Source organism: Cyprinodon variegatus, unplaced genomic scaffold (assembly GCF_000732505.1).
Source record: "Cyprinodon variegatus isolate N-32 unplaced genomic scaffold, C_variegatus-1.0 Scaffold101, whole genome shotgun sequence".
Classification (NCBI taxonomy): domain Eukaryota; kingdom Metazoa; phylum Chordata; class Actinopteri; order Cyprinodontiformes; family Cyprinodontidae; genus Cyprinodon; species Cyprinodon variegatus.
The window spans coordinates 641674-654016 of NW_015150554.1; the positions used below are offsets into that span (position 1 = coordinate 641674).

The 12343-nt window shown below is 36.9% G+C and overlaps 1 protein-coding gene across 3 annotated transcripts in view; it reads right to left on the reverse strand.

The window, feature by feature from the left end:
- Nucleotides 1-12343, reverse strand: part of LOC107084467 (glutamate receptor ionotropic, kainate 5-like) — a 271088-nt gene that overhangs the window by 75280 nt on the left and 183465 nt on the right. For all 3 annotated transcript variants that reach the window (XM_015374355.1, XM_015374353.1, XM_015374354.1), the window contains 3 exons: nt 10197-10362; nt 5885-6063; nt 3610-3663 (listed from right to left, as the gene is read on the reverse strand). In XM_015374355.1, coding sequence (XP_015229841.1) covers nt 3610-3663; nt 5885-6063; nt 10197-10362 — 399 coding nt within the window. The remainder of the gene's footprint in view (nt 1-3609; nt 3664-5884; nt 6064-10196; nt 10363-12343) is intronic.

Sequence of the window (12343 nt, forward strand, 5' to 3'; positions counted from 1 at the left end):
CAAGCAAGGAAAAAGGTTTAGGATAATTATTCTTAAACTGTGGGAATTATTTCTGATCTATATATGAATAAATCTGGGATCTAGTGCTTAGTACCAAAAGCCATAATGACACGTCGCTCAAAGACTATTCATCAAACCTCCATTCTTCTAATGTTAGTAAAGGCTTTTGTGACTAATAGAGACATTTCAATCTTACTCATGGGTTTAGCCTTGAGCATGTAGGACCCAAACCTAATGCAGTTAATTTCAGTAGTCAAAACTAAATATGTTACCTAACCACCATCAAAACGAGTTTTGTGTGTTTCTACTTTGCCATTGGTCATTTCTCCTTTTTTTTGTCTTAATTTGGACATAATTAAGAAGTTAAGTTAAGAAATAAAAGATAAAAAATAGGCAATAATGAAATGTAAAATTACAGCACATAATCATCTCAGCCTCTGTTTGGCAACTTTAGGTCTTAAACTCTGGTAAAGTAGTGGGGTAGGAATCATGATGTAAAAAGAAGAACTGAATTCCCCTGTGTTTCTAAATATATCCATGATGTTCTTTAACATGCTCTCCTACATCCACCTGCGATTCAGCCAATCAGCTTTGAACCACACCTCCACAAAAGCCAATCAGCATCCAAAGTTCATCTTAAAAGGCCTCTGATCCACACTTGTCCTCTCTGTGTGCAGACGGCCTATGCACTGTGTGACTTCATTCAGATGACACAGTTTCAACTCGAAGTGAGCTTCGGATCGTCCGCAACATTTGCTGCTCGGATCCTATCCTCTGACACACCTGTTGATCCACTCAATGCTGCAGAGATTGGCGGCTCTGCCACGCCCTGTTCACCTGTCTCCAAACATTTCTGTGTTTCATCCATCAGCAGTCAGCTGGCTCGCTCTGCGTTCAGCTCGCTGACTCTGATTCTCTTCAGGTGAGACGTATCGCTTCAAGGCTCTAGTGTTTCTTTATTCATACCTTTAGCTCTTTTCTCTATTAAAAAATATCATACGCAAATGCTTCACCAGCTCACAGCTTCTCATCGTTAATTGACATCAGTCTCTGATCTTTGCCTTTCAAGGTCCCTGGCTGTTTATTTTATACAATTTTCTCTGTTAATTATGTCATAGTTTTAATCAGCAGATTGTGCGCTGCTTGATGGATAAATCACGTTGTTCCTGCGTTTCTTTCAGTGTGTTTCGATTTCAACTCATGTTTCTCATAGATTTCAATTTTAAGGAAGCCTGAATTTAGAAACCGAAGTTTTGTTGAAAGTTGTAGTTTTCTATTGCGACTGACTTTAATTAAATAATTTGAACCAAATATTTAAAATATATCAGAATAACGCTTTGGTCTAACGCATAAAAAACTGTCGTGCCCAGTCAATCAGCAACAAGTTAATCCCGCATTATCCATATATTGGATGAATAAATCTCGAGTTACTGGAACCCGAATTCCTTTATCGGACTCAATAAATCCGGTAACTAATTTAATTTCACCAGGCTAAACGTGATCTACTGAAATCGTCAGCTGGGTAAATATTTACGTCAGTGTGTAATATTATTTAATAAATAAAAAAAAAAGCTATGGCTTATCACGTATATTCTCACTTCACCGCATATATGGGGTGAATTTCCTAGTGCATGTTTGTCACTCTAAATGATAAATTAAGCTGCAGCCTTTTCTTTACAGAGTCTATCGGCTTATCTTCTCCGTCAGAGCATTAAGGTTGAGATGTTTTTATCCCCTAACAGACTCAATTTTTATCACTTTTAAACTGAATCATGATCATTTTCAAGCCTCGTGGAGTTGTTGCGGATTTTCTTTTGGCAGTTCACCATGTTTCACTGTCATTTAGTGACCCCGTAGGCACCCTAGGCACCTTTCATCCATCGAAACAAGTGCTTTATGGTATTCCTTTCCCATCGCTGCAGGTGTTATGATGCCCTCTATCACTGCGGCAGGTGGTTATGGTGCCCTTTTCCTACTGCTGCAGGTGCTCAGGGTGCCCTTCATTCTTAGTGGCGGGCGCCTACGCTCCCCTTTGCCATCACTGCAGGTGCTCATGGTGCCCTCCATCATCGCAGCGGGCTCACAGCGGCCTTTTCCCATCACTGCAGGTGCTATGGCACCCCTCATTCTATGGCACCCCAGCGCTTATGGTGCCCACCCATTTTCTATCGCTGCAGGTGCTATGGCACTTTCATTGCATGCCGCTTCATGGCGCACCATTTCCCATCGCTACTAGCTTATGCCACCCCTTTTTTACATCGCTATAGGCGCTTGGCACCCTCCATCCATCGCTAAAAACGCTCTTGGCACCCTCCATTCATCTGCAGGAGCATCAAAGTGCGTTATATCTGTCGCGGTGGAAGTTTCTGGCAGTCTTTCTCAATCACTTCAGGCACTCATGTGCCCTCATTCAGCATTACATGCAATTATGGTGCCCTCCATCATCACGGCGGGCACCTCATGACGCCTTCGATCATCGTGGCGGGCGCCTCATTGCGCCTTCCATCTTCACCGCGGGTGCCTTATGGCACCTTCCATCTTCGCGGCAGGTGCCTTAGGTGCCTATCATTGTGGGTGTTTATGGCGCCAGCTTCCTTCTTTGCGACGGGCGCGTCATGGCGTCTATTATTGTGGATGTTTTATAGCGCCAGCTCCGCGGCTCACATTTTATGCTGCCTTCCATCTTCGCGCCTGGCGCCTTATGGCCCCTATCATTGTGGGCGTTTATGCAGCATCGCGGCAGGCATTTCATGCCTCATTCATCCCAGCAATTATCCCATCATCATCCACCTCATCTCATCATCCCTTCACAAACCTTTGGTAGACCTTCGCGGAAACTGGCCCCCTTTTGGTAGGCCTTCGTGGCAACTGGCCCTGGCCCTCTTTTTGTAGGCATTCACGGCAACTGGCCCTGGACCCTTTTGGTAAGCCTTTGCGGCTCATCTCCTCTGTTACTACCCCTGCTGTTCTACTTTTCTTAGCTTTCAATTCAATCTCTGCCTTCTGAGCATGCTGTCATATCGGCCACAATCTCAGCAATGTTTTTGGGGGAAACAGCCCCCAAAAAATGTTTTTCCTCTCCACTTTCACTCCATGCTTGCTCATCATGGACAGGTTCTCTCAGCCTGTGTTATCCAACTGGACTTCCATCTTCCAGATCCCTGAATGACGCTCTAGTATCAGCCCACGAAATCCACTGGATGTCCCCATGAAGCTCAGCATGCCATCTCGCTAACCAGTAGTCTACAGACTGACCAACTTCATCCATCTCCACTCCACCATGTTTCAAGCCTGGGGGGAACAGCCCTATTCTTTGCTCCTGTTCGTGCATATCTATCCAAAGTAATTGTATCGATAAATTCCTCCTAATTGTCTTTCCTCTTTGTGTGAGTTTTTCTGTTTGAAATGCTAATTGTGAAAATTCACATATCAATAACAAAATATGATAAAGGCATTTACAAAGGAGAAGGAACCATATGTTGTAAAATAAAATAAATATTAATGATACATGGTCAGAGTTGTAAATATTTTAAATAAAATAGATAACTAATTGGACATTTCTCCTGAAATATTTATGATTAATAACTCAAGAAAACATAAGGCGCCTACCATGGTGGTGAGAATATACTTGTAGAAGGCCGACATCATCCCCAGCTCGTTAGCCTGCAAGGCACAAAGATAAAAGCAGACAGGCAAGGTGAAGAAGAATAACAGAGATTTAGACAGAGCAAAACCGCAGTTCAAAACCATGAATGTTGCATGTTTTTCAACAGGGAGTGTCATTCATCCCTTCTTTAATGAGACTACCAAATTGTCTCCTAATCTTTTTAAAATGTGCTCTGGCCAACAGGAAAATATGTTGGAAATAGGAGAAATACTAATAGAAGGAAGCTAAATAAGCTCAGTGTGTCATTTAGCTTAATATGATGGCATCAACATAACTTTTTAACATCCACTCTTCACCTGATATCTACCGTAGAATTACGGTCTACAGCCGGGAGCAATTAATGCATATATTTGTTTTACCTTTACTTACAAGTGTTCTCTTTTTAGACGGAGGCACCGTAAAAGAGGTCCAAAGATGTAGATTATATTTTATATTTTTAAGTTCAAACAACTCTCTTAGTCTCTGGCAATTTTTTTTTTTTTTATGTCCCTCTCAAGACTCCATTCCTCTAAAAGAGATCTTTGAAACCTTTTTTTGCAAATATTGCTTGAGACTTTTTTTAGCCTAGTGTTTCAATCAGACTTTTTTTCTGATCTTATAACCAGATATCTATTCTTCTGTCAACTAATAAATGGTGCAGCTCTACTTGTCAGCTGCTACATCGAAAACTGCAGGGCAGTGTGCTGCTTAGCTAGCATTTAGTGATTTTAATTAACAAATATGGTTTTCCATAACAGTATTAAGAATTGATCTTCAAAGATACCAAGTAAGAGGTGCTAAATTGGGGCAAACAAATAGGTGCAAACGTAAAAAACATCAAGTTTTGTTGAATCTAGGGAGAAAAAAAAAAAAGAAAATCACTGCTGTCTCTTTGTAGAGCCTTTTAACATTTTATTTTTTATGCCACAACTTTCAATTTAAGTCATAATTTGAATGGAATAATAAAAAAAACACCATCCTGCTGTAATAATTTGTTCCAGCCTGCATTTCTTTAATAATTTTATCCTACAATTGTTGATTCTGACAGTCCAAATATGATTACATGCACATGATTGTTCTTCATCCTCATGCATTGTACCAAATGCCTTTTTTGGCTACAATGACCACAGATATTTTGTCAGTTTCCTTTTTAGAGGTACTGTACTGAAGCAAGTGAATTGTAGATTGTAGAAATTGCTTCCCATGTGGTAAATATTTATATATTTACATGACCTCCACCCTCATTGTTTAAAACAAGCAAACCTTTCAAAGACCAGGCCTTCGGTGTCTTTTTACCATTGTAGTGTCATTTATGGTTAAGATGGACGACCTATACTTCTTGAATATTCTACACAGTATTGGTCTGTGTTAAAGAAACAAAAAAAAAATGTTTTCAGAATTGACCAACCAGAGGTTAAACATGAATAAATTTAATGTAGCCCCTGTCAGTCACTGTCAGGTTTGGTGGAAGTTATTTGACGACCCAAATGCAGAGATGAGTTCAACAGAAGCACAATTCAGGAAACAATAAACAACTAATCAAAGCCAGGAGATGCCAGGAAGAAAAACACATGCGGATCAAAGCAATGAAGAGAAACCAGCCCTGGGGAACTCCACAGGAGGTGTTTATATGGGAGACAGAACAAAGACTGTGCTAATCAGCTGATATGGAGCAGGTGTGGATAGAAGTAACTAGAAGGGAGCTGGGGGAAAGAAGACTGGCACAGGGGGCAACAGAGAGCAACACAAAAAACACAACACTGCTTAAATATAACTAGAAAAAAAACCTACAGTAACACAAAATGGGAAAGAAACAATTACCAGGAAAACACAGAATGACATAAACAAAATGAAAATGAAAACTCAAAAAGAAACTTTAACAGAACCAAAAAGTCCAGAAAGAGCAAAATCATGACAGTCACAACTTATTTCTTAAAGCAATTTAAGGAAAATTGCATCCATTAATTGTCATAACCAGTTTTCTTTAAACAAAAATGTAACTTGTTTTTATTTCCCAAACTAATTTTTTTAATTTGTGTCTTAATGAATTTTAGCAAAGGCTGGTCTGAAGCTTTGTAAATGACAGGTGATTTCTGGTACATTCATGAAGAGTTTTACATAAACTTATACTGAGAAAATGCAGTCAGCATACTTATAGAGTTTAAAATTTTTAATGCATTTTTTTTTTTTTTGTCATTTTAGCTTGAGTTGAACATTATATGCAATTAGCATCCTCACCTTCCTGAGGATATGGTAAGAAATAGAGGCATTAGCATCAATAATGATGGTAGCCACTTTGTCATCACGAATCTCCTTCAGCAAGGGCGTGGGGTCCAGACTGTCATCCAGCATTCGCACTGAAAGCGTCTCTCTGGAGATAAGGAACTGTCGAACAAGTTCCTCTAATCTGAGCAGGCCTAAACAGAAAAAAGACACAGTTCTAACAAAATTCCACAAGCATAAAATGTGAATATTGCAAATAGATCTACTTTTAAACCTGGCAGAAATCCAAATGCGTCTTCTGGAAAAGTAACTCAGGTGAGAAAACAGCAACAAGTTGAATCAATAAATTAACCAGAGGTACAGTATCAATTGTATAGGTATAGGAAACAGGAAATACATAAACAACATCTAAAAAGCTTCTTTTTTCATTAAATTATTACTCTGATTTTAAAAGGAAGTAGAAAAAAATCATCTGAAATTGATGGGACTCAGAGTCATTAGAGTGACAAATAACTGTTGCTGCTTCAATTCCCTAAAAGACGCAATAAACAGACTGGGATAAAGGTGATTATGTAGAGAGCCCATTAATTTCTTTCCTCAGAGAATGCATTTTTTCCCCCATGTGTCCAAACAGATGTAAATGGACTCACTTATTAGACACCTTTACATTTAAACAATATGAGATGGAATATGTTTATGAAAAATATATCTAACATGTTTTGGTAATCACTGTGATTTGTTGATAATAATTAAAATCTTTTTTTTTTTTCAAAGATTAATGTCCCCCAAAGAATACAGGATGACAGAATTCTCACACACATTTCATGCAGTGATTTTAAGGAGCAATGAAAAATATGTCACCTTCCCTTTGCTTTTTCATGGTCCTACATTAAAAAGCTCAGTTAGCTCTCAGTCTGAAACAGTACCTTTATTTTCTTATGTTTAAATTTGATAATAAATGAGTTCTTTGAAAACTTGCCATTCTTTAAAAGATTAAAGGAAAAGCTATTCTTTATTTACCAAGAAGTGCTATTGTCATTTTCAGCAAAACTTTTAATTGAGAAAAGCATAAAAAAGCGACATAATAATTACTAGCACGAATACATCCTAATATCTGAGATGTTTTTGGTTTTTATTAATCTGTGACATTTACCATGTTATAGAATTTGCATATCAGTGCCATTGGTCTTATTTTTGAACAATAGGTTGAGCCAGTTTTTAAACTTTACAGCAAAATTGGGAGAGAAAAAAAGATTATAGACATCAGGTAGTAAGCATATCGCTCACCTTTTTAGAATCCTAATTTATACCCCCAGTACAATACTATATAACCAATGATGTATGACTTCATTTATATGTTGACCTTTAATAAATGCACATTATGAAAGAGATTCGAACCCCTTTATTACACCAAAGATAGCTACTGTTAACCTTCTGCTCATAGATTTTATTTATCAGAGCCACGTGACCATAATCAGGACTAAGTAAGTCTAGACAAGTCTAAGTCTAATAATTGATGACTCTAAAGAGTTTTTAGATCAGAGTCCTGCAACGAGTTGGGTAACCGTACATCTACAGGTAAAAAAAAAACAAAAACAAAAAAACAATATTATTTCACGGATGCGGGAACAGGTATAAATGAACAAAGTGGGGTAACATAAAGTTACAGCATGAATTAAACTTATTTAAATTTTCTATTTATTAACTCTACAGATTAAAAAATAAATTAATTCAAGACAATTCAAATAACAGTACTTCTTTTAAGCAACAAGGCAAACATTCTTACTTAGACAAATTTACAGTTGTTCAGCTGTAAGCGCAGTGCGGACTGGATGTGAGCGTGAGGCAATGTTCTTTACTGCCTCTGTTATTATAAACGGCTGTGTGGGCACGTTGGGATCAAGGGTCAGGTCGCAATTTATTATTTACAGGTCTGTGCGGTCCTGGCCTGGGTTTAAATTAGGATACTTGCAGGTAACGGGTCGGGTCTAGAACTCTACGGGTGTGGTCGGATACAGTTTTGAAAAATCAGACCCGTGAAGGACTAATATAGATTACTGATTGGGTAACTAGTCAATTTTATTGTTTTTTAACCCATTACAGAGTTTTCCCTGGCAAGTGTGAATTATTGCATAGTTTGTTTACATGTCCCAAAATAGATGGAGGCTTTGGTATGAAAACAAATGTGGTATAAATATCTATATACCATATCTATACGACAGGAGGAAATGACTATCACTCTTATAAGCAATGGATGAGATGTGTTTGTAAATTGTGCCTTTTAATTAAACTTGCCAGAATCTGGCAAATATAGTCACTTAATGCCAATATCATTGAAAGGATGACAAATAAAAAAAAATAACAAAAAAATTATTTTTTGTTACAATCCAAGCCAATGGAAATATCAATAGATATATAAACTGACAAAACTTCTGTTGCACATTTTTTAAGATATAATGGCCACTCAAGGTTCTTTATATCATAGCCACATTCACCAATAGTTCTGTTAGGGCGACACTCATGCAAACAGCAATGCACTAATAGTTAGGCACCTTGGACATGCATGCATTGTCCAAGGGCCAGTCAATAGACAGATTGAAGCCAAAATAAGACTTTATTTTTGGATTGCAAGATAACTACTTTTTGCCTAAACAGTTGTTCATATTGTCATTAATGTCGGGTTTGTTGTGTTTTTTGGCTAAATTTCAAAGATATAAAGATGAAAAGACCATGCTTTGTATATTAACAGTGTGTTGAAATGGCCAAACCAAGTCACATTTTTAAACAGGTTTTGTTTGGGCTAATACCAAAGCATAAGGCCAAGAAAAATTAAATATCTGTTATATTTTTTAAGTTAACTTAACGCAAGGAATGTCTAAGTCTAAATAGCCATAAGTCCATAGTGTTTAAAGAGTAGAAACAAGTCTATTCTGAGCTTAAAGCATTGCATAATTGTGGTTGAGAAAACAACTAAAGATCCATTATTTTAATGGATAAAATAAGGACACATCAAAAAGCATTTTTTCTTTTCTGTGTTTCTGTCTGCTAGTTTTAAAATGTCTGATAGAACAGTTGTTTACCGATGTGGTAGATTGTGACTTTTAAAGCTGTAGTTATTTATTTGGTTAAAAAAAAATGTTTGGACCATTGCTTTCAGTATGTTTTTATGTCTTTAAATGATTCTGAAGAATTAAAACAGCTGCCTTCCTAAGCTGGTATTCAATCATCAAAACATTAGGAAGCTCCCTCTCATTATAGCATATGGCAACCATCATCATTAGACTCTCAAATTAGACAAGTGAGAGCTCCCAAAACAATTTAGATTTTTTTTTTCTTACTTCATGTCTGTGAACATTTGTTGTCTTACCAAAGGATGATCAAAACAAAGTTTTTTTTTATTACAATTTTTTAAAGATGGTTTAATAAATACCATTAGGAGCACAATTTCAGGGGAAACCGGGTATAACTCACTGTAGATTAAGGCAAAATTAGAAATAGGAATATAAAAAAGTCTAAAAAATATAAGCCGCTTTTCTCACATTTTGAAATCCATGTAAAGCATTCCTTTGTAAAGCATGCCCTGTATGATATGCTTGTCAGTCACATAAATTACCATGAATATGAAGGTGTTTATAGGTTCAGAATACTTTCCCAGCAGAGGTTCAATATCTCACCAAATATGAAGCTCTGTATTCTATTAAATGAAGGAAAGAGAGAGGTTGCTTTCGTATTATATGTATGGTCAACGGCAATAAGGAGTAGCACTATGATAGTAAACAAATACTACTATTTTTGTCGAATGCTCTGAGTTATAATATAGCATTGGTTTGAAAGCTTGTGAAGTGGATCTATCATTTTAAAGAGTGCTATAACAAACAAATCTCAGAGCAGCCCTGGCTTGAAACTTTAAGTATTTGAAAAATATTCTGGCTGTATTCTGTCCATCAGGCCAGGCCTGGGAATCTTCAAAGGTCTCCCAGATTCATGGCATCAGCAGTTAGGACTGGTTTTGACGAACCCTAAGCTCACAATAAACTTATCGTCAGGCCACATCACTGAACTCTGCAGAGTTTGAAATACCTGCTGCTTTGAAAACCAAATGCCTCGGTAGATGCAATGTACCTGCTCAGCATAAGAATCTAAATCCAGCAGAGTGGAAAAAAAACATACTGAAAGAAAAGTAGAGAAGGTAACAAAAAAAATCCAGAAACTCATATTCAGCTTATAGTGTTCATAGAAAAGCCACAGCCGCTTTTTGGTCTGAAAGTGAATTAGAGTGAAACGCAATATAAATTAATATGAAATGCAACGTTTATTAAGGACTTACACTCTGCTTTAGCACAAATGAGGCTGGCTGTTGGGTAGCCAAAGGAGCGCAGGATGGATCCGATGGCCAGGCTGAGGTCCTCGTTACTCGGATACAGTGTCACCGAGGCGAAGCGCAGGTACGGTAGCTTTGGGGTTTCCTCAGGCCCGATCTTCACATGAGGGATCTGACCAAACCAGACGGAAATAAGATGAAGGAAAAGAAATTAGTAATTTTTTTCAGGCTAAAGACCAACCCTCAGTGCAGGAGAAAAATAAAGTGATAATAGTAGCATTCACAGTAGTGTCTTTATTCAGTGCCAGTAATGAAATCTAAACATCAAAGCCTGTAATTATTGTAGTGGGCCTACCTAAACAATACATCTTTACTGTGCCTTTTTATTTATTTTTTTCCATTTGGGCTTTGTATTTACAGCTTATTTTAAAAGTAGAAACCAAGACCAAATAAAGGCATCATCTAAGACTGTTTCTACATTGACTTAGATTATAAATCAACGCTCATACAGATAAAACTCGAGCGGATGGTTGCCGTGACCTGCATGTATTAGAAATGTATTAAAGCTGAAAAAATAATGAGAGATTGAAAAAAAGGTTAACTTCTGTACTAAATGATGAATCATGTGAGAGGACAAATGTCTGTGCTACAGTATAACCTTCACTAACACCCATAGCAATTCAAATGCTAAGCTGTAATTAGCTCAACTGGGCTTTGCTCTAATCCGCAAAAAACATGGAAGAAACTTCCATATCCAGTATTATCCAACATTATGAAACATGTCAGGTGCATGACTCAGGATGAGAGGATGGTTAGAGGCTAAAAGTGGGATTGATGCAGTGTGGATTCACTGAAGCAGGAAAACAGTAGCTCATAATTTTATCCCCTTAATCAAAATCCTTTTACATCCTTATCCTGCAGTTAATGTTGAAACTTATTAACATCATTTGAGGTGATTTCATGAATTTTGTTTCAAATCAAAGCGCTAAAGATCATGTTTTTAAAAATATATTCAAAAGGGACCTTTGTTGATATGATTGCTAATTTAATACTACTACTATGACTAAGAAAAATTGTACTAATAATATTCTGATAATGCAGTAATACATTTGATAATTAAAACAACAATCTGAAATCGATTATAATTCTGTTTTTACTAAGGAGGGCAAACGATCAATGCCCCTGGGAGATTTCTAAGTAATTTGCATTAAACCAATTAGTTCCGATAATTACTGACTAGTAATTCTGCTTAATTTGGTATTTTAACTATATATTTATTGTGAGTCAAGAGTTAAAGCTTTTAAACCCGCAGGGCCTCCCAATTTTTAGCTTTCCCTGTGCCTTCTGACTCAAATTTAAGATAGGTCCTTGATTGAATCACTCTTAAACATTTATATCATTTTTTTGTGAGAAGACGCAAGCTGGAGAAAAGACACACAGGGAGGCAGCAGCTTTATATTCCTATAAACCATCTTTCTGTAAAGTAACCAGACAGAGTTGTGTTTTATTCACACGATCAAAGATATTGTCAGCAAAGTGGCAAAAATAGGACATCATGAAAATTATGTCCTATTTTGATTCTAGTTTTAAGTCCTCTACACAACCCCAAAAAAAGAACATTTAAAAAAGCCAATTTAAATCTGCAATGCCTTAAAGATGATAAGAGGGTTTAAGGATGACCACTAAAGGTATTTAGCTCAATTAGATCTGGAGCATTTTTCATTTAACATTTTCTCTACAATAGATGAAATCAACAAAACTCATTTATGAACGAGAGCAGCTGTTCTGTAAATGGTCTGAATTTATAAAGCGCTTTCGTAGATCACTTAGAGCACTTTAACTGTGCCCACATTCTTCAAAAACACGCACACTTCCACAGACTAATGGATTCATAGGAAAGTTTGAGTTAAGTGCCTTGCCTGGGGAACTTGTGAATATTGCCGTTATAAAATACACTTAATGTGAGTAAAGACAACAGGAAGAAATTAAAAAGAAAATAGACTAAGGCAAAGTATCAAAGCGTATTTGCAAATTATGTTATGACCTAGTTATTTCCCCTTTATATCAGAGGAAACCTGAATAATGAGTAAGAAGTAGTTCAGGTTGAAACTGAGAAATTGAACTATAAACTTACATCAGCTCATTTATACCTT